The 27,834-nt window shown below is 56.3% G+C and overlaps 1 protein-coding gene and 2 non-coding genes across 3 annotated transcripts; all 3 read left to right on the forward strand.

Annotated features, from left to right (window-relative positions):
• The first annotated feature begins 2,566 nt into the window (after nt 1-2,566).
• On the forward strand, nt 2,567-2,646 carry LOC123776825 (small nucleolar RNA U2-19). The gene has a single exon (XR_006775500.1). It is a non-coding gene; the product is annotated as a small nucleolar RNA U2-19 (small nucleolar RNA).
• Nucleotides 2,647-2,805: 159 nt separating this feature from the next.
• On the forward strand, nt 2,806-2,875 carry LOC123776829 (small nucleolar RNA U2-30). The gene has a single exon (XR_006775504.1). It is a non-coding gene; the product is annotated as a small nucleolar RNA U2-30 (small nucleolar RNA).
• Nucleotides 2,876-22,090: 19,215 nt separating this feature from the next.
• On the forward strand, nt 22,091-26,965 carry TMEM92 (transmembrane protein 92). The gene is made up of 5 exons (XM_045773100.2): nt 22,091-22,240; nt 24,887-24,912; nt 25,736-25,810; nt 25,934-26,129; nt 26,371-26,965. The coding sequence occupies exons 1-5, from the start codon at nt 22,172-22,174 to the stop codon at nt 26,476-26,478; spliced, it is 474 nt and encodes a 157-aa protein (XP_045629056.2). The 5' UTR covers nt 22,091-22,171; the 3' UTR covers nt 26,479-26,965.
• Nucleotides 26,966-27,834: the final 869 nt, after the last annotated feature.

Raw genomic sequence — 27,834 nt, forward strand, 5'->3', positions numbered from 1 at the left:
TTAAGATTTTATTTATTTATTGGACAGAGAGAGAGACAGCCAGCGAGAGAGGGAACACAAGCAGGGGGAGTGGGAGAGGAAGAAGCAGGCTCCCAGCAGAGCAGGGAGCCTGACACGGGACTCGATCCCAGGACTCCGGGATCACGCCCTGAGCCGAAGGCAGATGCTTAACGACTGCGCCACCCAGGAGCTCCGGAAGTGTTGTTTTAATCACATCACATCAAGAGTACATACTATCAATGTGACTTATCATTGTTTATATGGATCTTGAATCAAGAGTACATACTATCAATGTGACTTATCATTGTTTATATGGATCTTGAATCAAGAGTACATACTATCAATGTGACTTATCATTGTTTATATGGATCTTGAACATCTGGCTGAGGTAGTATTTTTCAGGATTCTGTAACATTACCCTTTCATCCCTTTCCATACTGTACTGTTTGGAGGGAAGTCACCGTGCCCAGCCCACATGTGTAAGGAGTGGGGAGTTATTATCACCTTGAGAACAGAGTATCTACATAAATTATCTGGGTTTCTTTTGCCTGGGAGATTTGTTAAGAATAGGTTTTACATTTTTCAAAGGTTGAAAAATTCAAAAGAGTAATATTTGATGATATATGAAATGGTTTGAAATTCAGATTTCAGAGTCTACAAATAAAGTTTTATTGGAACACAGCTATGCTCACTCATTTACATCTTGTCTATGGCTGCTTTTATATGACGACAGTAGAGTTGATTAGTTGCAACAGATAATGTATGGCCTTTGACATCTAAGATGTTCACTCTCTGGCTCCTTACAGGAAAATGTTGCCGACACTTGATCTAGGGTTTACAATATGGATCTTTAACTTATAACGGTTTTCCTTCAAATAAGATTATATCACATCAGGGTGCCTGGGTGGCGCAGCGGTTAAGCGTCTGCCTTCGGCTCAGGGCGTGATCCCGGCGTTATGGGATCGAGCCCCACATCGGGCTCCTCCGCTATGAGCCTGCTTCTTCCTCTCCCATTCCCCCTGCTTGTGTTCCCTCTCTCACTGGCTGTCTCTGTCTCTGTCAAATAAATAAATAAAATCTTAAAAAAAAAAGATTATATCACATCGTGTAAAAGTTAAAAACTTAGTATCGTCCCATTTTCCCTTCTAATACTTTGTGCCATTGTGTGTATACATTTCATTTCCACGTGTTATAAACCCTACAATACAGTTTATTCTTTTTTATTTAAATAGCCAATTGTCTATTAAACCAATTTGTAAGGGTGAAAAATATCTTTCATATTTAACCACATATTTTCCATTTCAGATTCTATTTATTCCTTTGTGTAGATTCAAATTTCCATCTGGCATCGTGCTCCCTCTGCCTGAAAAACTCAAACATTTGTTATAGTGCGGGCTGACTAATGACAAATTCCTTCACGTCTGTGTGTGCGCAAAAGTCTTCATTTCACCTTCTTTTTTAAGGTATTTTCACTAAGCTTAAAGATCTAGGTTGATAGTACCTTCTCACTCACCACTTAAAAAAATTATATTCTATAGTCTTCTGGCTGCGTAGCCTCTGACAATAAGGCCGTGATGATTTTACCTCTCTGCATGTAATGTCCTTTTCCCCCTCTAGTTTCTTTTAAGATTTTCTCATTGTCACAGACGTTCAGCAACTTGATGATAATCGACCTCACTATCATTTTGTGGTGAGTGCTGAGATTCTTGGATCTTTGGGTTTCTAGTTTTTGCCAGATTTGGAGAATCTGGGGTCACTATTTTTCCATTTTCTCCTCTCTTTCAGGGCGTCCGCCAGAAGTATGTTAGAGCACTTGATAGCCTCTTCGAGGTCACTGGTTCTCTTATGTTTTCAGTGTGCTTCTTTTTTTTCTCCCCGTGCTTCCTTTCAGAAACATTCCACTGATATGTCGTCATATGGCTTCAAGTCTACTGATCTCTTCTTCTGCAATGTCTAATATGCTGTTAATCCCATCTATTCAAACTATATTCAAAATACATTCGGATTATATGTGTTTCATTTCTTCAATTTGTCAGTCTTAAGGTTGTGTCCTTGAAGTAATGTGCCTCTTAAGATTTATCTCTGTTTTTAATTTTTAGCAAGTTAACTACAATGCGCCTGAGTATGGTTTCTTTGTAATTACCCTATTTAGTTTGGTGCTTATGCCAAGTATAGAGTATTTTTGGCTAGTATATTTTGGCCAGTAATATTATTTCTACCCCATTATCTCTCTCTTCTCCTTTTTGGACTCCAGAAACATATGTTAGAACTTTTGCTGTATTGCATGTAACATTAGTGCTATTCTCTGTCTTCTCTGTCTTTTTTTTCTGTCCGTGCTTCAATCTAGGTATTTCCTGCCAAACTCCCTTCCGGCTTACTAATTCTCTCTTCTGCTCCATCTACAATGCCTTTAGATCTGTGTAATAAATTCTTAATTTTAGTTATTGTATTTTTTTCCATTCTAGGATTCCATCTGATTCTTTACTGTTCATGAATCCCAATTCTTTTATGAAAGCCTACAGTTTTTTATCTATTTCTTTACACAGTAAAATCTCATTTTCAAACTGTGTCTTGATGAAAATAGCCAAATTTGAGCATCAGAAGACCTTCCAGTCTACCTAATGCCTAATCTCTGCAGTTCTGAGAAGCAAATATATAAAGTAATTTAAAACAATAAGGCTTATGCCTGTGGTGTGTGTGTGTGTGTGTGTGTGTGTGTGTAAAAGTGACAGTGGATAACTGAGGACTTGCTGATGGATGAATGAGAATGGGGGGATGTGTGTATATAAAAGGTTAATCAGTTCTGAGCAATGATGAAAAGGTTTTACTACTGACCTTTATAACTGTGAAGGTTTCTACATTTGATCTGAGCTCAGAATTGAAAAACAAGAACAACAACAAACTATGTCTGATAACTCTAATATCTGGATCTCCTGGGAGGTTGTATTTTCTATGATCTGTTTTTCTCTTAGGTTTCAGGCATTATTCCAGTTTCTTTACAGACATGATAATTAATTTTATTTAAGTTGAAGCAATCTCAAACTTACAGAATAGTCCCTAATATAGTACAAAAACCTATTCCTCTGTCTCATCTGGGAGGAAATTGCCACTATCTCCCAAACACTTCAGTGCGTGGTCCTTGTGAAGAAGGACATCCTCTTGGATAACATCATCAAAGTCAGGAAATTAACATTGAAGCCTGACTGCCATCTAACCCACACCTCCCATTCACATTTCACCAGTGATCCCAATAAAGTCCTTGTAGCAAAAGGATCCAGGACAGAATCACATTATTACCTGTGGTGCTCAGATATCTCTATTCTCCGTCAACATGGAATGACATTTCAGTCTCTTCTTAACCTTGATGACACGCATGTAGTTATGCATGTGTTATAGGCCCATTGTTCTGTAGACAGTCTCTTAACTTGGACTTGTCCAATGTTTCCTCCTAATTAAATTCAGATTGAGTATTTCATGTAGGAATGTAGCAGAAATGATACTGTCTCTCTCCCATTGCATCCTATTGGGTCCTGCCTGATTGTCATTTGTCCCATTACTGTGGTGTTCGCTTTGACTACTTCATGAAGTTGGTGTCTACCAGCCTTCTTCACTGTAAAGTTACCTTTTTCCCTTTACAATGGATAAATATTTTGTAGGAAAGCACTTTGAGAATGTGTAAATACCTCATTCCTCAACAGACTTTCCATGGATTCATTCATTTATATCGGTATAGAGTCGTGGATCCCTATTTTATTCAATAAGTTGGAATCTATTAATATCATTTGTTATTTTGATGCTCAAAAGAATCAGACGCAGCCAATGGAAGTCCTTCCCAGCTGGCTCCTGCGTTCTTCTGACATGTCTCCATCATTCTTTGACTACTTATTTTTAGCAGAGCTTTATTGAGTATAATTCACATACCATACAATTCACCCATTTAAAGTGTACAATTCAGTGGTTTCTAGTACATTCACAGATGTGTGGCATCACCACGGTCAATTTTAGAACAGTTTCGTTGTCTCCAAAGTAAACCTTGTAATCTTTAGCTATCCTCCTCGTATCCTCCTGTCCCCACTTCAGCCCTAGGCAACCACTAATCTACATTCTGTCTCCGTACATCTCCCTATTCTGGACTTTCACAGGAATGGAATCCTATAACACGTGGTATTTTGTGACTGGCTTTTTTCACTTAGTATCATGTTTTCAAGGCTCAACCAAGGGGTAGCACGTATAATTACTTCGTTCCTCTTTATGGCTGAATAATACTCCGTTGTATGGATAGACCATGTTTTGTTTGTTTTCATCAGTTGATGGACATTTGAGTTGTTTCCACCTTTTGACTGTTACGAACAATGTTGCTATAAACATCCCTGCACAAGTCTTTGTGCGGACATATGCTTTTATTTCTCTTGGGTGTGCTTAGAAATGGTAACTCTATTTAATCATTCCTGAGTACTTCTTTTATTTTCTGGCACAAGATGATTCAGGCTTGTCTTGTACTTTCCCTGCCCCAGCCCTGTAATCAGCCATTTCCTGAAAGGAGTCCTGGTTTCTTCTGGTGGACAGCGGTATTTAGAAATCAAGACTTGAGCATAGCATAACGTATAGAGTTGTCAAATCACAGTGTTGTACAGCTGAAACTAATGTTAACTGTGTGTCGACTATACTTCAGTTTAAAAAAAGGAAAGAAATCAAGACTTGGGTGCTAGCTATGCTCATTATTATTAAGATGTCACTGCTCCCAAGCCCTCTCGGTGGGTGAAGCTAGGAAATGTATGCATGTATATACATACTTGTATGTGCATTGACACATACACACAACATAAACACCTATGTACACACTGACATCAACATTTATTTCTATATCTGTTTATTTTGAAAATCACGAGTTCTCACCAATACCTCCAATTCCAACCCCACACCATAGGGTTCATTCTAGTTTTCTCCCTTCCCATATTTTTAACATGTTTTGCCAACACTGAGAAACTTGGCTCATTCTTTCAACACATTTCCTTATTGGATTGGTCCCTCTATGGGTAACCAATGGCCTTTGCCCCTGCTCCCTGTGCAGACCCCTCCTAAGCCCTCCTGGGCTCCAACACTCTGCCCCAGGCCACCATGACCACCCTCTCCCCCGCCTGGACATGTTCTTCACCTCAACAGGCTCTGACATCCCACACCCTTTGGATGCCCTGCCCCCGCCTTTTCAGGGATGCCCTTCTTATCCCCTGTGGACTCCCCTTCTTGGTGCTTGGCCACCACCTTAGTCAAATGCCCCTTCAGGGTCCAACCAATCTCCCTCACGGAGCTGGCCCCCACGTGGATATCGTCCTTATCTTGTTTGGGTCTTAACATCTCACACGAGGTTGTCTTCCCCGTTGGATGCCTTCCTTTTTCTGCTCAAGCTCTGACATTTGGGTGAGGCTATCTGCTTCCATGATTGAGCGTTGACTCTCTTCTCTCACTCTCTCTCTCGCCTGTCCCACTGCCCGTCCTGCTCTGGCTGTCCCCCCAAGCAGAGAAGCCCTCCTTACTTCACTGGAGCTCCCAAACCATTGCTGGACCACTGCATTCCCCAGCCCCACCCCCAGGGACATCTACCATGCTTGGCCTATCTAAAGGCTTCTGGACTGAATTGTTCCTGAAGGGAAGGGAAGGGAAGAGGAAAAGAAAGAGGAGGGCAAGGAGAAGGAGGAGATGGAGGAAGACAGCTGTCTGCCTGACAATTTTTTATTGAAAGGTCGACGTGGTGTGTGACCGGTTATAAAGGCTCCGGTTGATGTCATCTTCTTCCACAGAGAACGCCATTCCCTTCCAGGGTCCCAAGGTAAGCCAGATTGCAGCAGGTTGAGGAGTGAGCTCCCTGGCCGCTGAGACAGCCCTCAGAAGTGTGCTGGGAAGGGAGGAGAGGGCCTGGAAGGTGACGTGGGGGTTCAGGAGCGCAGGGTGGGGAGAGACACTAGCCTGTGTCTGTGGGCAGACGGGAAGGAGGCCCGTCCAGTGGGAGATGTGGGCAGCACCTGGAGAACCAGGGAGGGGAGGGAGGGCAGCAATGCGGGGCCCTGAGCCCGGGGAGGCGGGCTTTGGCCAGGAGAGGGGACCACTTCCTAGGGCGAGGAGAGGAAAGGCTCAGGCCTGCCAGGTGTCTAGGACTTTGGCTGGGACCCTGCCTGCATCTCTGCGCACCTCTGTGCGGCTGAGGTGAGCTCACTGCAGAGAAGGGTAGCCCAGGGTGGGGGAAGGAGGTGGAAGGAACAGGATGCAGCGGGGGGAGCGTGACTCAGTGATGGGGGGGCGTGTCAGTGAGGGAGGGGAGCTTGGTGGCAGGAGGGAGCTTAATGAGGGGAAGGACCTGGGGGAGGCCATTAATTGGAAGGGGGCTTGGAGGTCCCATCTCTTTGTCTAGACAGGGAGCACCTGAGAGCAGGAACTGTCCCTTCCCCTTTGATAATGGTCCCAACACAGAGCCTCAGAGTGAGAAGTGAAGAGGTGGCCTCTTTTCTTATTCTTTTCCAGAGAACCAGTGGGTGGGGAGGGGGGAAGGCAGCAAGACTGCGAGCCCCAGACTTTCTGCCTCATGGTGGGTGTGGGGAAGTGAGGGTCCCTCCCTTTCTCTCTCCTCCCCTCCTCAGTTAGGTCTTTGGCCCGTGGGATCCTGGAGCAGACCAGTGTCCTGCGTGGGAGGGGAGTGGGGGTAAGGAAGGGGCTGGGGGCTTCCTCTCTGCCTCCCTCCATTCCCCACAGGTCAGGCAGGGGGACCAGGCTGGATTTGTTTCCCATTTTGCTCTTGGCTCTTCTGGTGGAAAAATCGAAGCACTCCCCTTGGTACAGCTGAGGCGGAGGGGAGAAGGCGAGAGCGTGGCTAGGAGGCTGTCCTGGCAGGGAAGTTGAGGGGCAGGCGGGGCCTGGCTGGGAAGGACTGCCCCCCCCCCAGCCCCCTCGTTCTACGTGGCTCTCCAGGCCCAGGCTTCAGTCCTACAAGGCTGAGGTGGAGGAGGAGGGGCCAGGGAGGAGGCCAGCCCTGGCTTGGGTTCAGCCTCAGGCCCTTAGCACCCTCTTCCCAGGCTTATTGCCAAAACAGCCTCCGAAGGGTGACTTAAAGTCCCCTTGGTGTCCTAGAAGGAACCACTGGGAAGCTGTGCAAGAGGGAGCCAAGTCGGGATAGCCCAGGGCTTTTTCCTAAGGGGGAGGCAAGCTCAGAGGGTCCCCCAGGCAGCCACTGGGCATTTCTGGACACCTGGAGACATGGGAAGCCTTTCTCTCCATGATCCATGTCACCTTCACGACCACCCCAAGCAGCATTTTATGCCCCATTTTATAGGTGAGGAAATGGAGGCTCTAAGAAGTCAAGGTTTGCAGAGCCTCAAAGTGGCGGTCAGGATTTATGTCTGGCTCATTGGAGAGCGTTCTCTCCCCAGCACTGGAAGCCCCGGAAAGCCTTCCTTCCCGGGGCCCAGAGCCCCCTGAACAGCTAGCTCTTGGTGGGCTGCCCCATCCATCGGGGAGAGAACCTGCAGGAAGCCATGGGGTGCTTTGGGCCATGCCCCTGCCTCCGCGCAGCCCCGCAGTCTCTCCCACTGTCCCCAGCACCTCGTCTGGCAGAGAGGAGCCCGGGGAGACCTCCCACCCTCCTCTTGTGGAGCTAGCACCACCCCCACTCCTCAGTCCATTTTTCCAGCCACCCCAGTCCCTCACCCAGGCCCCCTCTCCAGCCTGATGGAAAGAGGAGCCCAGAGAGGAGCCCAACCACTTTCCCTCTGGAATCTGCTGCCTCGGCTTTCAGATGGAGAAACCATCTGGAGTGTATTACGGGCGGCAGAGAAAGCCGAGAGCAGGAAAATGTGAGTTGGCCCCCGAGGCTCCCATCTACAGGAAGAAGGGGCTCAGTGCTCTTCAGAGGATGGGCCAGCAGCTCCCCCCACTTTCCCAGTCCCTGGAGGGGGCAGATAAGAGATGTGCCTGGGAGAGGATGGCCTGCGGAAGACAGTGTCCAGGCCTCTGGAAACGAGCCTCTTATCTTACCTACTCTCCCATTTCACAGATGAAACTGAGGTCCAGAGAGGGATAGTAACTTCCCCAGGATCACCCAGCAAGTCATAAGGAACAAGGTGGGAGGGAGAGCCCTTCCACATATATTTACATGTCAATGGACTGGACATCCCTAGAGTTGGGATGGGGGTGCAAAAGTTGGAAAAGGGGGCAGGCTAGAGGCTGGAGGATTTTTCTCTCCCTCAGCTTCAAATGAGTGAAGTAAAGGGGCAAAGGCCAATGAAAACAGGAAGGAAGATCCTTCGCTCTTTCTGGGTCTCCATTCCTCGCCTCCCAGTCCCAGTCCTGCCCCACTTGCCGCCTTCCCCTATGCCTGGTTCCCAAGGCTGGCTGGGTCCCTGGGGGTGAGGGCCCTGGAGGCTCTCCCTCAGGGTGGGGGTGGGGGGGCCCGGAGCCCCTCCCCCATGCAGGCCCCAGCTCCAGACGTGGCAGGGCCAGCAAGAGTGAGGTTTCTCTGCTCCCTCCCAAGTGCTGTGCTGGCGGCTCCCGAAATAAAAATCAAATGTGGGCTTGGCAGAGGGAGTGGGGTGGGAGAGCAGCCGGCAGCGCTGGGCTTCATTCTTTCCATTGTAACTTCACCTCCTAACCTCTGGCATTTTAATTATTCTCCTACCCGCTTGCTTCTGCTGGGGCCAGAGGGTGAGCTCACCCTTTCCTCTAGCCGTCAAGGGGGCGGCACGGCCTGGACCCCCAGGCCCCATCCTGCTCCCCAGAAGCGGGGGGCGGGGGCGAGGGCAGGTCAGGGGCACCGGCCTAGGTGCTCCCTTCTGCTTCTGCTGGTCCCTGAGGGCACCTGGAGAGGGCCGGGCTCCCAGACCTCCAGCCGGGAACCTATGGTACCGTGTGTGAATCATTGGGTCCATACACCCACTGCTCCGCTGAACGGCGGCCACAGTCTTCAGCCAACACATGACCGGCCCACCGCCCATTTTGTGGACGCTGCAGACATGCTCAGTGCGTGCAGAGCAGGGCCTAGGACCCGGTCCGCAGCTCCTGGTCTGCACTCTTGCCAAACCCACGAAGAGGGCAAGAACAGCTCAGGCCTGATCATTTGCTTCCTCTCCCCAGGGTGTCCATTTTTTTCCCCATGGTAAGTGATTTAAAGCATTATTTTCATATTAAAACATACAAGGACATAGTATGCGGTAGGGAGTAAAACGCCCTATGAGTTTTTTTTACAAGTTCTCAGAAAAGATCTCCACTTGGGACTGTCCACAGACGCCTGGGAACAGCCTCTTCCCCCTGGGCCTGGCCACGAAGCAGGAGGAGACAGTGGGCATATCTGCGTGTGGCCAGTTTGTTCGGACCCCAGGCTGTTGCTGAAGATGTTGCTGGGTGAGGGGGGGCAGCCGTGGAGCATGCTGGGAGGCAGTGGCCCAGAGCCGAGCCCTCTGCTGATTCTCATGTCTCCCGAGAAGGTCCGTTTCCACGGGACAAGCAGCACAGGCCCAGGGCGGCCTCAACTTGGACCCCAGGGCCAGCACCCCAAGCAAGGCCCCTGCTTGTCCCCAGGTCCTGGCAGCTCCCCCACCCCACTGCCTCACTGCCCCGCCCTGGGACGAAGCCCTCTGCCTTCCTCCTTCTTGCCCCGTCAGTCTCCCCTGAAGGAATGTTCCACCAAGAAACAATTCCCATGCACCTACCCTGCCTGTGCCAGGCCTTATCGTGGGCACTTACGGCCTCTGTCCCAGGAGAGCTTCGGCAAGCAAGGAGTGAAGTGCGGTGCAATGCACTCAATGCAGTGTGTTGGGGGTGCTGGGAGAGAAGTCCTGAGCCAAGCTCAGGGAGCAGAGCATTAGATAAGACTTCCCAGTCTGGAGCCCTGAGGGAGAGCGTGGCTGGCCTCGGGAGCAGCCCCTGCAACAGCCCAGTATGAGCGAGAACCCAGTACAGAAGCTGCAGGTGTAGAGGCTGGGGGGGGGGGGCTGGGGGGGCAAGAGAGGAGGGAGATGCAGGAGCGCTTAGGGTGGCGGTGGGGGTGGTCAGATGAGAGGATCGAATGTGTGTTCTGGGAAGATTTCAGGGTGACATATGGTGGACTGGCTGGAAAGTGATCGGCGTGGAGGAGGGGCGGCCCCTAGGAGGCTGCCACCCGCGGTCCAGGTGGGAGGTGACAGTGGCCAGGCCCAGGCCAGTGGCGGCAGGGTGGAAAGAGGTGGCCAGATTGACAGAGATACAGGAGGCCGAAGTCACAGGACTCGGTGACAGATGGGCAGAGGGATAAGGGCTGGCTCCTGGCTTTCTGGATTGAACATCTGGCCGGGCGGTTTTCTGCCGAACGCAGTGATCCACGCTGTGACCCACCTAGAGGGGCTTCCCAGGCGGCTGGAGGTGTGAAGGGCCCCCGCAGAGAGGGCCGAGAGAAGAGGCCAGGCCCAAACCCGGGGCAAGACAGAGAAGACAGCGCCCCTGAGGGGGTAGAGAAGGAGGAGCCGGAGAGGGAGGTGGGAAACCAGGAGAGGAGGGGGCCGCCAAAGCCCCCAAAGGAGGAGGTCTCCTTAAAGGCCAATGATGTCAACAGCCACACAAGTAAAGCAGGCTGAGGCGCGGAAGGGACACATTGTCTAGGGACCAAGAAGCTTTTGCCTTTTTCTGACCCTTGGTCATGGTTTCTCCCTGGCCCCAGCCTGCCCAGATCTCTGTTCCCAGGTCCCACCATCCTCTCCATGCCCCAGGCTCCCCCACCCTTCCATGCCCCTCACTCTTCCCCCGGTGCCCTCTTCCACCTCACTCCTTCTCTCTGACCCGAAGACTCCACATCTTTCTAAGAGGAACTCCATGCCCCCCCTCCACCACTTGGGTCCTGGCTGTCGTCCCAGACTTCTGAAATCACCCACCACCACCAACAGTATATACCATCACATACACCTCTCACCAGCGAATCACGCAGATCCAGAAGCTGGGCCGGAGACGAGCACACACCCACTTCTGGCCTCCTGGGTAGCTCACAGTCTCCTAGATGCAACCCCGGTGGGCTGCCAGGCTCCAGACCGGCTCCAGGACAGCCTGGCCCCCAGGGGCTTCTGGCCTAAAGGAGAGAGAGAAGCAATGACCCCAGCAGGCCCGTGCAGACTGAGAGGGGAGGCCCAGAGAACAAGCTACGGGAGTGTGGATCCAGCAGAGGGACCCTAGCAGACTTCACAGAAAAGGCGACTGACTCTGCCTGGGGCCTGAGAGGACTAGCAGGATTTGGTCAAGTGGCCATGGCAGCAAAAGGAACCACAGGAGGAGGGGAGGGTGAGAGAGGGTGTGCCCGTGGAAAGGGGCCCACGTTTGCACGGCAGCCCGTAGCTCGGGGTGGCTCCTGGCCGCAAAGAGGGGGCAGGAGGCTGCAAGGTGAAGGGGCCAGAGCACAGGGGTGTGGGGTACCTACAGAGACCTCAGACTGTGTCCCCCACTGCCTCTTGACCTGGGCCTCTCCAACCTGGTGCTGCTTCCCTCCTCATTCATTCATTCATTCACTCACTCATTCGGGAAATTTCCTCCTCTGTGCCAGGTAAGTGCTGACGACACTGGGAGGGCCAAAATAAAGTCCCTGCCATCCCAGAGTTTAAGTTCCAGGAAGAGACCCAGACTCTAAAGCCATAAACAAATACAGACTGAAAATGAAGATCATGATAGGGGTTGTGAAGAAAATAATGACTGGTCACTGAGAGTAGAGCCCGTGACCCAGGGCTCCTCCGTGCGGGCAGAGCCTGCGTCTCCATCAGACGTGGAGCCCCGCACGTCTGCGGAAGGACAGAGAAGGGAGCATCTGGGGGCAAGAGCTGGGTGCGCAGAGAGCTCCCACGAATGGCTGCTTCCCCTGCCATCGAGCCTCCAGCAGGGCCCCCCTTCCTCCAGCAGCGCCCACCGCGCGCTAACTGCTGCCCCCACCACAGCCGCCACCACGTCCTTCAGCAGCCACTGCTGTCGGTGCCTGAGACCCATGAGCCGGAGCCCTGGCCAGCAGGTGCAGGGGGCCCAGGGAGGGCTCTGCAGACGGACCCAGGATCCGAGGGTGGCCGCAATCTTGGAAAGGAACCCCCCCTTCCCAGACAGGCCTGAGGAGGAGGGCTTCTCTCCCCCCTCCCCTCTAACCTCTGCCCCATTAAACCCTTAAATTAACCTCAGCCCCACCCCAGCTGGAGAGAGTGCCCCAAAATAAATCTTAAATTACATGCTGCCTGGGGGCAACCACAACTCTCCTTCTTCCCTCTCCAGCAAGTGGATCCACCCTGACCAAAGCTGGGGGGCCTCCCCCCAAAATGGCTATTTATACGGCTCCCCTCTTTGCCATCTGGCCCTGCTGACCTTTGGTGGGTGAGGCCCAAGCAGGCTACACAGCTCTCCCAGGAAGTTGAAGTCAGTGGGGGAGGCTGTGAGACTCCCCAGGGTCTGACAGGGCACGGGGATATCATTTACAGTCCCTGTCAGGAGACTTCGGGAGTGCTGCTAACAGTTACACCCAGGCAAGGGTAGATCTGGATCTCGGGCACGCTGGGCTTCTGGTCACCCAGGAATGGGGCCCCGGACTGCACTCACTCTCCCCGAATTCAGGTTTCTCAGGAATGAGAGAGAGAGAGGTGTCTTCACCCCCTGGTTGCCAAGCGAGCAGTTCTGAAGATGGGCAGCCCCTCCCCCCCAACCTGGCAAGGGCAAGATGGCTCCGGCTCCAAGGACCCCAAGCACAGGGGGATTTTGGTGTGGGGGGCTGGGCAAAGAAAGTGGGAAGCTGGACGTGGTTATTTTGAGACCACAGGGCCAAGCCAAGGACCTCCCTGGAAAAACCACCTTCCGTTCTGGGAACCCAGCTCCGGGTTGGAGCTGCTTTCCTCAAGGACTACAGAGAAGGGAGGGGAGGGAAAAGGCGAAAGAGAAGGAACGAGAAGACAGTGGGAGATAGAGAGGAACAGACGAACAGAAGTAAGGGAAGACACAGACTCAGAAACACCCAGGTGCGTGACATCACGGAGGCCGGGAGGACGGGGCGGGCCCCGCCTGGCAGCACCCGGCCTCTACTGCGTGGCACCCGTGAGCCTGGACGCCTGGCCCCTGCCCCCTGGGCTCCTCTGCCCTGCTTGTCAAGAGTGTGGATGAAAGGTCTCCAGGCCACCCCGGGGTGGGGGAGCGGCGGGGTCGGGGGGAGACCCTCCTGCTGCTCCTCCCTGCCCCACCCCTGCCAGGGGGGCCCCTCCCCTCTGCTCCCACTGGCTGCCCCTCAGAAGGCTTCCTGGGGGCTGAGGCTTCTCTGGCCTCTCCGTTGCCCTGTGGGGGGGGGGGAGCGCAGTGAGTTCAGAGGGTGGACAGGTAGATAAGTGCCCCCTCTCTCCGTGGCCTCAGCCCCAGAGGAGGGGAGGGGACTGGTGCTGAAGGAGGGGGTGAAGGGGGGTGAGGAAGTGGGGAGGCCAGGAGAACCCGCCCCCAGGAGCTGGCTTCCAGGTCTGAGTCCCAGGAGCAGAGAGTGAGGTGGCCCAGGGATCGGGCAGTGGCTGCGGTACGGCTGTGTCTGCGGGTCAGGTGCACGTCCAAGTTCATACCTCACGCATGTGATTTAGGGGACAGGGCTCGCCCACGGACTGAGAAGGGAGCGAACAGGACAGAACAAGAGGAGCGGGTCAGGGGCCACCACTGTAAGGATATTTGCATTCACAAATGAAGTGGGTGCCAAGAACTGTGCCGAGATCCTAGAGGAGAGAGTAGTTGGGGGGGGCGCGGTGGGAGGGAATAGAAGATCCCACCAGTGCTGCCTGGGAGGGGTGAGGATTCCTGCAGTGTGTGGGGGGGTGCCAGTTACAACAGCTCCTCCCCCTTATAGGTGGTAACATGTTGTGTCCCTATTAAACTTGATTATCCGGCCGCTTACCAGGTCCCCATAATCCCTACCTGCCCAGAAAACCCTGTTTATGGGGCCTGGGGCATCGGACCTGCCGTTCAGCTGGAGGAGGTCACCCAAACCACAGCAGAGCCTGGAGTGGAGAAGCAGTGCCCAGCGTGGCGGGCACCGGCTCAGACACTTAGTGCCCTGTTTACCCTGGCATGGGCAGCTGGCACAGGTGGGGCTCTCCAGGGAGCCGCCAGAGGCACGGCCAGCAGACCCACCTGGAGGCCAGAAAGGAGGCCAGGACTGCGCAGCTGGGGGAGGGGTGCAGGGAGAGACATCCAGCACGGCTGCAAACCTGGACCTCACATAGCTGCACATGGGGCGCGAGCCCCCCAAAGCTCCTCGGCCTCTCAGCTGCACGACAAGAGATGATCTCACGGGCCAGGTGGGGACCAGGGAGTGGGGAGGCTGGAGGAGGTGGAAGAAGCCTCAGGACTTTGGAGCCCTGCTCTGGTGTGCCTGGACGCCTCTGGACTCCCCAGGTCTGCAGGACTGACCCACCCAAAGGCACACGCCATCACAGCCCCCCACCCCGCCAATCACCACACCCATACTGTCTCCACGTTCCTCCTCCATCATACAGACCATAGACACCATGCCCCACTGCCCAGCGCACCCGGCGTGCACAAGGGCTTCTAATACTCCGCACACAGATACAGCTTACAGGGGTCAGACACACGATGCTCGCCCCGATCCCCCCTACCGCACATGGACCTACACTCTAGCAGCAAGGTCCTACACACACACACACACACACACACCCTCCTCCCAGCACCACACCCCCCAAAAGAGCCAGGAGGGGTCTAACATTTCAGTCCTGAGCTTCTCCCTGCCTCTCCCTCCATCTCTATCCCCCCTCCCACCTCCTCTACCCACCCCCTCCCCACTCACTGCCCCCGCCTTCTGCCTCTGTCTCTTGGTCTCTGGGTGACCTCCTAGCAGAGCCCCCTGCCCTGGAGCCTCGTTCTCTCCTCTGCCCATCTGCACCCAGATTGCACATCTGGGCAGCTCCCGGCAGCTCCACCCGCCCGGCCCAGGGGGGCTCCAGAGCAAGGGGAGCTGCAGCCGACAGTTGCTGGGGGGGCCTCACTTCCCCCTGCTTGTCATACCCCCCACATGGACCGCCCACCCCTCCCCACTCCGGGCTGAGTCATCCCCACATCTGGAGCCTCGGCACATCTGGAAGAGCTGAAGCCTGTGCAGCCAGCTCCACGTGGACACCCCTCCCCCACACTGCATTTCACTCCCACCCCTCACAGAAGCTGGGGTCACCCCCTCCACCCCGACCTGGGCTGGGCCCGTGTCACCTAGCAGGCAGGCAAGCGCCCCAGAGACAATCTCTGCAACAGGACGTCTACTGACCACCGGCTCCTTCCCAGGTGACAGTGACCTTGGCCCCTTGGTGCCCACGGCACCGGGCAGGCAGGACCGCGCTGGCCTTGGGGGAGGCCAGGCCCCAGGCTGGGGGAGGCCGGCGAGCCCCAGTGAGGAGGCAGTGGTTTGGCCCAGCAGGCAGAGGGAGTTTACCCTGGCGAGAGGCCTTGAAGCCAAACATCGTTCCCTAACCTCGCAGACACATCAAAGCCGGCCAGGAAGGGGCCCTTCAGCAGAGGAAACCTGCAGTCCTGGCCGCCTGACAGCCTGGCTCCGGGCGTAAGACCACCCTGTCCCACTCAGCAGCCCAGGCTCAGCTGGGGCACACGCGGCCGGGGGCCGCGGGGCAGAAGAGGACGCTTCTACCCTCTCTCCATCTCCCCCAGTGCTGCAGACAGACTGGGGACTGGCCCTGCGGGGGGGTGACACCACGGGCACCGGGGCTTAGCATTGGCCCCTAGAACCGGGCTCCCTCCCAAATCTGCCCCTTCCCACCCTGCAGGCAGGCCAGGCCAGGCCGATGGGCTCACTTGGTACCACAGCCTAGAGGAGGAGGGCCACCTCCACTGTTGGGGCCCTGACTTCATCATCCCCCAGGCTCCCCTGTCGGGGGTGGGGGGTGGGGGGAAGGACCTCTCCACGTGGATGAGGAAGAATGGACAGGACAGGGGGCTTCAGCTTCGGGAAAAGAAGGAAAATAGAAGCCCAAGAGGAATGGGAAGATGAGAACTGGGCTGCAAGCCACGGGGCCTCTCTCCAGGGATGGCAGGGGCCAGAGGCGGAAGAGGGGCTGGGAGGCGCTAACAAGGGAGGGAGGAAGTGCTAACAGGGCCACTGGGGTGAGGGGGATCCTGGAGGCCGCCCCCTAACGGCTGGCCTGGTGATAAGGTGGGGGAAGGGGGGCGAGGAGGGGGGCCACCACATCAGCTGGGGAAGCGGGGGGCGGGGGTTGTGCATACACGCGTGCACATGTATGTACACACAGGCGGACACGCTGCACGCGCCCACACAAGGGTGCGTGCGCACAACTGGGGCCAAGTCTGTCCTGGGCCGGGGGCCAGATGATGTGGCTGCTTAGAGGAGCTATGGTTTGGTTTGCGGAAGAACGAGATCTCTGCCCACCTCCCTTCTCCCGGCCCTCTGCTCGCCCTCATTCTTTGCCTGACCCCCAGGTCCTTAAGAAGCGATCCGCTTCAGGGGTGTCTCAAGCTGTGCCTTCTCTGCATTTTAGTCTGAGCCCCCAGACCCATTAGAGGCCCTCCCCTGGATGCGCCCAGCCCCCGGAAGGGGCTGCTCTTTCCCCTGGCTGCCTGAAGTCCCAGCTTCTTTGGGACTGGGAAGTTCTTCTGAAGTCTGACTACAATCCCCGGTAACATCTGGATCTGACACAAAGGCACCTACACGTGGGGTGCAGGAGGGTCCTCTTTCAAGGGGCCAAGTAGAGCAGAGCTAGGAAGTGGGAGATATCAGGGGATTGCCAACCCTTTTTTTCTCTCTGGCTACAGGATTCTATCTAAAGCAGTCAACACAAGGCTGGGGGTGGGAGTGGGGCTGCAGAGAGGGGGAGGGGCAGGGAAGCCTTGGGGAGAAGGAGACCCAGAGAGAGGGGACCAGGGCTTGGCGCCCCAGACTCTCTACCCCACCTCTTGGAGGTGTTTCTCTCTCTCTCCACCCCTGGCCGTGCCCCCCTGAAACCTACACTTTGGAAGAATAATGGCTCCCAAATGCCGTTTTTGTCTCTGCTTAGCCTCTGGGAAGGTGAGTGTTAGTGGAGCCCCTCCAGCCGCTCATTAGGATAATAAGCTGCCTGCAGCGTTAAGTGTCAGGTGGCCGGCCTCCCTCCCCCCTCCTGGCCCGCAGGTTGGTGGCTCAGACTTGGGATCAACTCTAGAAGTCACCTCCCCACCCCATGCCCATCACCCGGAGAATGAACGAAGGACCAGTGGACTTCAGTTTCCAAAGGAATGCTGGGAAAGGAGGCTCAGATCCTGGCCCCATGGCCAAGCATTCCTGTTGGCAACCCGACATGCATCCTGCGGCCGCCTGGAAGGTGGACTGTGAGCCAAGCAGTGCTCGCAGCTCGCCCCCGTAGGAGTTGATCCCGAGGGAGCGATCTTACTCACTGAGAGGGTATGTGTCCACTTGATGGGGGGTGGTCGGGAAGCAGGAGAGATGGATTCCCCCAAAACACACAGCCCAGTCAGCCTGGGACAACCCCCCCCGCCAAAATGAGAGCCCTCTCCCCCCGCCCTCCCAAGGATTTTGGGAATTCATTCCCTAACCCCTCAGAGAAATCCGGCCCCTGACCCTGGGAGGCCCCCAACCGGCTTCAATTCAGGGACAACAGAGCCAGTGTTTACTTGGAACCCGGCGTCATGGGGAAATGAAGATGAATCAGAACTGGACCAGCCCCCGCAGCCTGGTGGGAACATTAGAACATGTAGACACATCTTCTAGGGAGAATGGCCCAGGGCCAGCAGAGAGGCTGAGAGAAAAGGCCTGGGTGTGAAGATCCGAGTCCTGGAAGGCTTTCTGGAGGAGCTGGTATTTGAGCTCAGCCTTGAAGAATGTGCGAGAATTTCTTCCGTTTCAGAGGGGGTCTGGGGACAGGTGTTCTGGGTGGGGAGAATGGCTCACGCAGAGGGAAGAAGGGAAAGAACAGGGGTCTGCTGGGTGGCTGGAGGACGTGCGGGCAGGACACAGAGCACACGCATGGCAAAGGCAGGCGGGGAGCCCGTGGGCATGAAGGCGGTGACAGGGAGACACCTGTGATGAGCACAGGCGTAGTCCCCCTGGGCTCTCAGCCTGAGGGAGACGTGGGCAGCCACCAGGAGGCCAACCCTGGCAGCCCTCAGCTGGCAGTGGGGGAGCAGAAGTGGGGGACAGACCAGAAACAGAACGAATTACTCAAATCCCTGGTCCCAGCACCACCGCCAAAACCGGTCCCCCTGTGGTCCTCTAGGAAGAGTGGTCAATACCCCCGCACTGTCTGAGGTGGGTCCCGGGCCCTGCCCTCTCTTACCTGGCTCTTGGGTGGGGCCCAGACTCACTTCATGGCCAGCAGAGGGGGCTGGACTTCAGTGGCCCATCCAGAGGGGGCCGAGAGAGGGTCTCAGACTGAAGCAAGGCCCTTCATTCCTGGGCACCTCACTGGGCCTTGACGTGAAATGGAGAGAAGGAGCTTGGGGCCCTTTTCCTCTGCCAGGAGTTAAACATTTACTGCTTGTGAGGATTAGGCTAGCGTTTATTTACCGTCACTGTATGCCAACGCTGAGCAGTTTATGTCATCCTCACGATGACCTCTGTGACCCCCTGTTCCCCACCCCCACCCCCCACCACAGAGAGTCTGGAGAGGCCAAGTGAGGGTTAGTGTCCTAAGACCACACAGCACACCGCGGTGACACACTTCCCGACACAGTCTCTCCCTCCCTGCAGCAGAACTGGGCTCGAGCAGAACAGCGTTCTGCAGACTTTGAAAAGAAAGATCCAGTCCAACTGCCATAAGTCATTACGGGTTATCAGCGTCCATCACAGCACAGGGGAGGGGCTGAGAGGCACAGAACTCAGCCTGGCTCTTCCCCCTCACTTAGGACTGGGCAAGACCCCCCCCCCCAGCCCCCTGTGAGGAAGTCCTTCCTCCAGACCACCAGCTTCTTCCTCCCAGGCTGCCTGTGGGTGTGGGGTCTCGAGGCCTGCAGGGTTCTGGTCCTGACTCAGCCCCAGGGTCCTGTGTGACTTGGCCTTCCCACCCCTCCGGGCCCCTGTTGGCTTCTCCGAGAGGGGAGCAAGTGGACCCGCTGACCTCCAGGACCCTTGCAGCTGGGCCCTCGTAGGCTACAGACAATCGGCTCGTTCTTCGGTGAATGGGCTGGGGAGGCAGCTAGCGAGTGTGAAGACATTCCGACTTCACTGCTCTTGGGAAACCCCAGATGGAATCTGGCGTGGAATCTAGAGGGACCCACTGACCGCCTAAGGCCTCCGGGCCTCCCCTCCTGCGTGCCTAAGCGCACACGTACAGGCATGCCTACACTTCGCTCCCATGGCCAGATTGAGTGTCCAACAGAAGATGGTGTCCTGTGCAGGACCTTCCTCCTCCGGACAAGAGCGGCCTCTGTCTCCTCTGTCTGGGGCCCCGTTGTGCCCCCGCCCCTCCCCCGACCTCACCCATCAAGAATCCTGGGGCCCCCTGGGAGCCACGCTGGACGTTGACAATGAGGTTTGGGGTTCCTGGCCTGAGTTGGGACCACCCACTTCCAGGTCCCTCACCCCGTCCCCGACTGCGGGAAGGCACAGAGAAAGGCAGGTTGGTGTCATGAAAAAAAAAAAAACAACAAAACTGGGGACCAAGAGGCAGATGCCAGAGGCCCTCTGGACTTGACCCCATGAGCCTCCCTTTCCCACTGGGGAAATGTGGGACGGGAGGCGGAGGGGCTCTTCTCAAATGTCTGTGCCGATGACATTTTAGGAACATGGGTAGGGGTTGCCAGGTTTAACAAATAAAAATACAGGACACCTAGTTACAGTTGCATTCCAGATAAACAACATATAAATTTTAGTGTAAGTATGTTCCAAATATTGCACGGGAATATTTAATCTATTCATACTAAAAAATGATTCAGTTTACCTGAAACTCAAATCTAACGGGGCGTCCTGTATTTTGTCCAGTAGCAGACAGCGGAACTGTGTCAGGTGGATGCCAGAAAGCCAGAGGGGGTAATGCCAGCCTCCTGCCCCCCCGCCTGCCCCTCCTCGGGGCACTGGTGCCTGCCTGGTCCCCACACCGCATCAGTCCTCCCAGCCTTCCACGGCCACCCCTCAAGCTCCTCCATCCCCTTCTCAGCTCCATCATTTCACTCCCCAGGATGCCCTCTTCCCCTAAGCTCACCCATCTTCCTCTCTCCTAAAGGCCTCGCCTCTGCAGGACTCCAGGTCTGGGCGGAGTGGCAGGGGATCCCAGCCCTGGGTGTGGGTGTGACAGGGCAGGGGCAGGAGGGAAGGAGGGGCAGGAGGGTAGCCCAGCTTAGCAACAACCTCACTAAGGAGGGAGCGGTGTGGGTGTTGCTGGGAGAAGGTTCCGAGACTCGATGGGTTAGCCCCCTGTTGGTAGAGGGTCTAGCTGGGGCCAGAGCCAACTGCATGGGCAGGAGGGAAGAGATGCCCTGCCCGTGACCTTCTCCAAGCTCAGAGTCACCGGGAACTGGAAATAGAGGCCATTTTGTGGGGCCAGACACTGATTTCACTTGGATCAGGAGACTGGAAGATTCTGTCCTTAGGGGCAAAAAAAAAAAAAAAAAAAAAAAAGGGCCAACAGATAATGAGAAACAGAGACAGGGAAAAAGGGACAGAGAGAGACCAGGGAGTCGGTGAGAAATATAGTCAGGGAGACACAGGACCAAATCAGAGACAAAGGAAATAGAAACACAGAGAAAGAAATAGACTCCAAGGGAGACAGTGATTCACAAGCGGAGATGGGAAAACAAGCTCACACGCAGAGATGGAGAGGAACCGCGTGGAGAGGGCGATGGGGCGAACAAACAGGAGGACGGGGAGAGACAAGGAAAGGTTACACAAGACAGAGATGAGAACAGAGATAAAGAGAAAGCGGTGAGAGAAAAAGCAAAAGACAAGACAGCCAGGGGAGGAAGTGTGTGCATCCCTACCAAGTTGGGGATCTTTTTCAGTGGCAAAGTCAGATTAGGGACGCGGCAGGAGACGCCTAACCAGCTGCTTGCTGAGTCTCTCCGGGAGCCCTCCCTGTCTCCCCGGGCCGGGAGCAGCACCCCACCCGCCAGCTCCACTGCGCCCCCTCCCCAGGGGTCCGGGCTCCATCTCTCCCCCTCCGGCACCGGGTCCACACGTCTCCTTCGTGTTTGGGCATCTGGCTCTGGCCCGGCGCCTGTGGTCCCCCGAAGCGGCCTTCCACCCCGCCCACCAACCAGCTCCCCTAGGGCGGGAGCTCTGGGGGACCCGGCCGCAGGTCCCAGCGCCGCGCAGCCCGGCTCCATGGGAATCCGGCGTTGGGCGATGCTGCCACCTGCCGGCCGGACCTGGGAAGCACAGCGCGCCTGGAGGGCTGGGGTGCGGCCGCTGAGGGTCGGAATCCGGCCTTCCCAGCCGGTACCTCCTCCGCGGGGTCTTTCCTGGAATCCGGATGGGCCTGCTCCGCCGCGCCCCTGCTCGCCTAGCTTCCGCTATTCCCGACCGCTGAAGAACCAGGGGGCAAGTGTCTGAACCCTGGGCCTTAATTTCCCCTGGAGTCAAATGGAGGAAGTGCACCAACACATCCTCCCAGGATTGCAGGGGACCCTGGGCAGACACGAATGCTGTGCTCCTGAAATCAACCAGGCCTCCAGTCCCTCTCTTCTTGGCCAAAAAAAAAAAAAAAAAAAAAAGTGACACCTCCCCCCCCCCCATACAACGCCCTCAATCCACTCCTGGGCCTCTGCCTCCCTCTCCCGCAACCTCTGTTCCCCGCAAGCCTAGATGAGAGGCGGCTTGCAGTGGGCGGCTCGCTCTGCCCGTATCCTTTCCCCCAGCGCCCCCCACCCCACTCCCGGCCCCGCGCAGCACTGCCTCCCTCAAGCCTGGGGCCACTTAAGGGTGGAGGAGCGGGGACTGGCAAGGAGTAGCTCTAGAACTGACCCCACATTTTCTTTTTTTTAACCAGTTAATCTCTTCTACCTCATAACTTCCAAGACCCAAACCCGATCTCTTCCCCTCTCCTTCCCTCCCCCTCCCTGCCCCAAGTCCGGCCCTTTGCGCGTGCATAAGCTCCGCCTCCATCCCGAGGCGGGGCCCCATAGGTGGAGAGACGTGGGAGAGGTCGCGGCCCCGCCTCTCCCCTCCTCCCCTTACACACGGAAGCTCCTTGGCCCCCGTGCCAGGATGTCCGACACCTGGGTCCCCGGCCTCGTACCCACTTTGCTGTTCGGCCTCCTGGTCGGCCCCCAACAGGTGAGCGCTGGGGAGGTAAAGCTGTAGAACTTTCAGGGCCCTACCCTTGTGGGTCAGGGGCCTACTTCTGGAGCCCGGTCACCACCTTCCATTGTCAGGATTTCCTCGTGACCGTACTCGATTAGAGACTTCCTTTCTCTCTGCTGGGGAGGTGCAGGTGGGGGCAGCCTAGAGAGGCCCTGATAAGGCCTGGGTTCCTATCGCGGAACCGTATAGGGGGGATCGTGTGGAGGGACCCGGCCCCCGCCCACCACCATCTGACACCTAGTGCCGCTCTGTGAGTGGGGACTTTGACCCTCCCATTAGCCTGGCCTCGACCTTCCCGCTTCTTCCCGGTGCGTCAGAAAGGGGACTGAAGTCTGGTCGTCTGGCCAGCTTATCACCCTAACTCTGTTCTTCCAGTGCTGGGTGACCTTGGGGGAAACTCTGGCGCTCTCTGGGACTGTGTCTCTGCTTATGCCTTAGGGGAGAGAAGGCTCCTTCCACCCCTCCCAGGAGTGGAAGTAGGATTCCAGCCTAGGCAGGATTTGATCTGGCTGCTTGACCCAAGGCTGGGTTGACCTCTGAAATCTGTGATTCTGAGCAGACCCAGGGTTGATGCGTCCCTTCATTGCTCCTGTTCCTCCGTTAAACTCTGAAAATGTTGGGGAGATCATTCTGGCAATCGACATGGGCCTAGAACAGGGATTTTTTTCACTTCTGTTTGACAATGCCAGCGACATCCCGGGCCCCCTCCCCAGAACAGGGCACAGTCACACAACTGTGTTGCCTCGTGGGGCCGTGCCGGTGAAGCCCTGGCGCTCCTCCTCGGCCAGCTGTGGGTGCCAGCACTAAGCCGAGCATCCCCCTGATTTCTCCCAGCAACTTCAGGCGGCAGGTGCTGGTAATCTCCCCACTGCACGTGTCAGCAAGCTGGGGTTCTCCACGACCACGCTGACGCCCAGTAAAACTCAGACTGAGCCACCTTAGACAAGACCAGCCCTAGGTTAAAGTAGGGGAAGAGAATTTGGGAGACCTACCTTCCCAAACAGCAACCCAGCGTTCATTTATTAAACCTGTTTGTTTTCTGTCCATCTTAGTTGGGGGCCTGGAGATGGGGAGAGACCCGGAGAGATGGGGTCTGGAATCTGGGGGAGGGGGAAGAGGGTGCTGCTGAGTGCCTGGACCCCTGGGTCTGTCCCCAACTCTGCAGTTGCCTCTGTGTGCTGTGAAGCTCCCACCCTCTCTGGGCCAGCCTTCAGGGGGTTCATTCCTGCTATAGTCCCCAGGGGCCAAGGCTTGTGGGAGGGAGGCTTCCGGGTGGAGCTGAGCCCAGAAAAGGGGAATCAGCCCACACCTGTTACTGGCTGTCGTTGGTTTTCTTGGCTTTATTGTCGTTAGTACTTGAAAGGTGATTGAGTTATTTTCCAGTGAAGGTATGAAGACGTGGTAGTCGTGGTAGGTGTGCTGAAGTCGGCAACTTACTCTTACGCTGTGGTTGTTTGTCCCCTGAGGCTGGGGTGGAGTGACAGATAACCTCCCATTCCCTCCCGTGTCCCACCCCTGCATTCCCCACGGCCCCCCACCCCTCTCCCCGCAGTCTGGGAGCAGCAACCGGGTAATCAGCGAATGCTCTTTCATTCATTCTGCCAATATTGTGATGGTTGGGTGTTTCACCAGTGATGAGACAAAAATGCCTGCCCTCCTGGGGTTCACATTCTTCTGATGAGACAATGAACAAGTCAGAGGGAAGCCTGCAGTGTGCTCGATGTGGGTAGAAGCACTGCAGAAAAGCCAGGTGAGGGGCAAGGAATGCTGTGGGGGTGTAGACGAAGCTTTCAGTAAGATGGGCAGAGAGTGAGAGGCGGGAGCCAGGCTTGCCGATACCCGGGGTAAGAACGTTCCAAGTGCAGCGTGTACACATCATTGCTAGTCGTCCGGGTAACTTCTGGACCAGTACCCTGGATGCCCTACCGAACTGGTGCAGAAGAGGAAGGGAGGGCCCAGGAAAATGGGCCTGGAGAGGAAAGTCTGGGTGGCTTCAAAGAGCAAGGAACACCCCCCCCCACCACCAGGCGGAGATCCAGAAGATGAATGGGTGTTTGGCAGACTATGAAGGATGGAGGCAGGAGGAAGAGGGCCTGCCCTTGCACGCAGGTGTAGAACAGCCAGGAGTGTTCTGGGAACTCCCAGTGGGTGCGTGTGCACGAGGGCAAGGGGGAGAGGCTGGTCGCGGGGAGTCCAGGCACCAGGGAGCCACTGAAGGGGGCCCCCAGCAGGGTTTTGGGTGATCAGATTTGCTGGAGAGGAACTTGTCTGCAGTGTGGACAGTGATTGGGGTAAGCAGGAGGAGAGCTGCTGGAACCCCTGACTGTACTTGAGCCATGGAAAGGAGATAGACTAGAGGGGTGCTCAGAGGCAGGAGCTTACAGACCTGGGGGTGAGGGGTGTGGTGCGGAGAGAAAGAAGAGCTGGGGGCACCCGGAGTCAGCTGGGGCTCCAGGCACAGACCTGGAGCGAGGTGGCGAGCAGGCTCCCGGGAGGGTGCTGATCCATTGGGAGCCCGCTGCAGGCTCAAAGCTACCAGGGCAGCAGGGGGATAGGGATGCCGCCCCACCCCTCGGTTTATGATCCCCCCCCCCAACTTTTGCCTCTTTTCTTCCACAGGCTGCTGCCAGATGTGGACTTTTCTTGTAAGTCTGGGATTTGGGCTATAACTTCCAGTCTGGGGAAGAGACACCCCAAATCCTTCCCTGTCTGCCTTCATGGGGGGCGCAGAAAGTTACCCCATTCGTCATCTTCACGCACTGCCTTTCTAGCGGAGAGGGTTCCCCGCTCCTCCGACTCCCTGCCCTCCTCCTCCAGCCAAGAGGGGAGGAGTTGCAGTCGTGGGCGTGTCTGAAGTCTAATCCCCGCCCCTCTTTCCGCCCTCTGGGTCTCAGGCTGTCTCTCCTCCGAGGGTATCCCCCCCCCAGGGGGTGGGGCCGCAAACCGTTTGTGCCGTTCTTAATACATAAATGTTAAAAGGCCTGAGCGCAATAAGGAGGGCTGAGGGGGGTGGTCCCTGAGCAGATGAATGTTCCAGGGACACCCTCTCCCTCCCCCCTCTTAGTCCAAGGGCACCAGCGAGGGCTCCAGCGAGTTAGCTCCCACTGCTTCCCTCCCTGTCCATCTCCTTCGAGGGCTCTTGCAGCCACTGCAACACGCCGCCCCTAAACCTGCCCAGTGAAGTCGACAGGACATTCTTTACACCCATTTCATAGATGAGGAGAGTGAGACCCAGAAAGGAGTGGAACTTGGCACAAGCAGTGAGATGAGCCTAGAATCCAGCTCCTGGGTCCCAGCCCCAAGGTCCCAGCCCCAGGTTCGCCCACAGGCTCCAAGGAGGGCCCCTCCTCCCCACCCTGCTGGGGCGTGGCTCGTTCCCCGAGGATATGGGTGAGTTCGGGGGAGGCTGGGGTCTTCCTGCCACCTTGGTACCAACAGCCTCTCTTTGCCACCACCCCCCCCTCCCAGCACCTGCCCCAAAGGATTCAAATGCTGTGGGGATAGCTGTTGCCAAGAATATGAGCTGTTCTCCGGCCCCCTGAGGTGAGCCCAGGGCCGGCTCCTCGGGCACAGTGTCCGTGGTGGTGGGGGGAGGACTTCCGGTTGGGGGGGTGGCAGGGGCAGCCCAGAGAGACTCAGGCGGATGTCGGTGGTTCCTCACCCCAGGGTCTTCATCATCACCGTCCTCATCATTCTACCCCTTTTGTGCATCTGCGGCCTGGCTAAGCGGTTCTGTCGCAGCTGCGGAGAACAGGAGCAGGACCCCCCAGTGGATCACCAGGGGCTCCCGGAGCCGCCCTCCATTGTCCCCCCAGAGAGGGTCAGGACGCCCACCTTTGAGCCCCCGCCCCCCTACAGCGAGGTGGGTGTCTCTGTCCCACTCCTGGCTCTATTCCTCAGTTGGCCCTCCCTCCCTACGGTGCAGATTTTTAGAGCCATGGGTAACAGTGGGGCCCTCCTTACACCAGGCCTCCGGACCTAGAGGGGGCTCTGCAGCCGCCACGGGGCACCCCTCCCCCTGGTAAAGACACTCAGCCAGCACGTGGGTGGTGAGGGCTGCTGCCGGGCCCTAGAAGTCTCTGTGTCCCCTCTCTTCCCTGCAGATTATTCTGAAGCCGGTCCTGCCCCCCATGGAGCCGCCCCCTCCCTACAGCTTCAGTCCTGAAGAATTTGCCGAGGTGCGCAGGGGCGTGGACAACCCAGCCTTCTGAGCCCCGGCCACCTGCCAGGACTGCAGCCTCGGCCCCTCCCTGCCAACACCTCCTGGGTTAAGCCAGAGACTCCTGGGACCCCTGTGATGCCCCATCCATCCTGCCGTGTCTCTGGCTCTTCTTGGTTTTAACTTATTGCTTTTCCTGTCCTGGTTCATCTAAGCTGCCTCTCCTCCCGAGAGCTGGTCCCGAGTGTCAGCGTCCCCCTGCCCCCCTCCATCCCATGTCAGAGGCTGCTAAGGAGGAAAATGTCAACCCTTGAGGCACCTAATGGTGGAATGGGCTACTCTGAGGAGTGGAGAGAACCCTGTTTCTGGAGGGCATACACACCTTGCCTGGACAGCCAGCTCTGAGAGATTCTAGAGGGCACTGCTGTGCCGCGGGAGACTGATTGGACTGCGTGGGCTCCGAGGTCTACCTGAATAGGGAGGACCCCATTGAACCCCTCCTCATGTGTACTCACTAAATTTTAGCTGATTGGCACTGAGAGTCTGCCTCCGGCTGTGTGGGGAGGTCGCGTGGGGAGGTCATCGGGGAGTAAGCCCAGGCACTGCTGGGGTGCGCTGGGGGGCAGATCCCTGCACCTAAAATCTCACCATTGATGTGTTGGTGATGAACCTGGGCAGACGGTACCCCTGTGAATCACCCTCTGGAAGAGGGTCTTTGCAGATGCTTGGACCCAGCCCCAGGGCTCAGGGTGCTGAAGAGCCTGGACAGGGAGCTGGGATGGCATGAGAGTGATGGTCCTTTTCTTCCCCATCCCATCCTCCCACTGCTCTGCCCAGGGGCTCAGCTCCCGGCCTTTCTCACCGTGGGGGTGGGGAGGGGGCAAAGGAGAGGGGTGTGGGGGAGGCTGGCCATCTGTGGGGCAGAGCCTCCGAAGACCTTGATCTGCCCCGCCCTGGAAGCTCCTGGAGGGAGAGGAAAGGGTAGATTCTCCCTTGCTCCAGCCCAGTGTGGTTCCGGGCACTGCCACCTGAGCTCATCTTTGGGATTAACCCTTAAGAGGAAAGAAGCATTCACCATCGCGTCTTGCGTCTTCTTGGGGCATCAGTCCCCATGGGGCCTACAGCAAAGCGTGGAGGTGGGGGACTAGCATGGGGGATGCAGAGTGAGAAGGGTTCCCCCCATGCTGGTGTCAGGGCCCAGATAGGGCTGGGCTCCTCCACCGAGACCCTGCCTTTGAGCTGCTCCCTGCAGCCCACACATGCCTCCGGCCTTCCTCCCCAGACTAGTGGGCACAGCCACAACACTGGCCAAAGCTCCTGGAAGGATCAGAGGTAGGACTGGCCCTGCTGTGTGGGCAGGGATGCCTCCGCCGGCACTCTCTTGAGAATACCCAGCCTTAGGGTGTCA

This window comes from Ursus americanus, chromosome 23 (assembly GCF_024610735.1).
Source record: "Ursus americanus isolate L20-20 chromosome 23, mUrsAme1.1.p, whole genome shotgun sequence".
NCBI lineage: Eukaryota > Metazoa > Chordata > Mammalia > Carnivora > Ursidae > Ursus > Ursus americanus.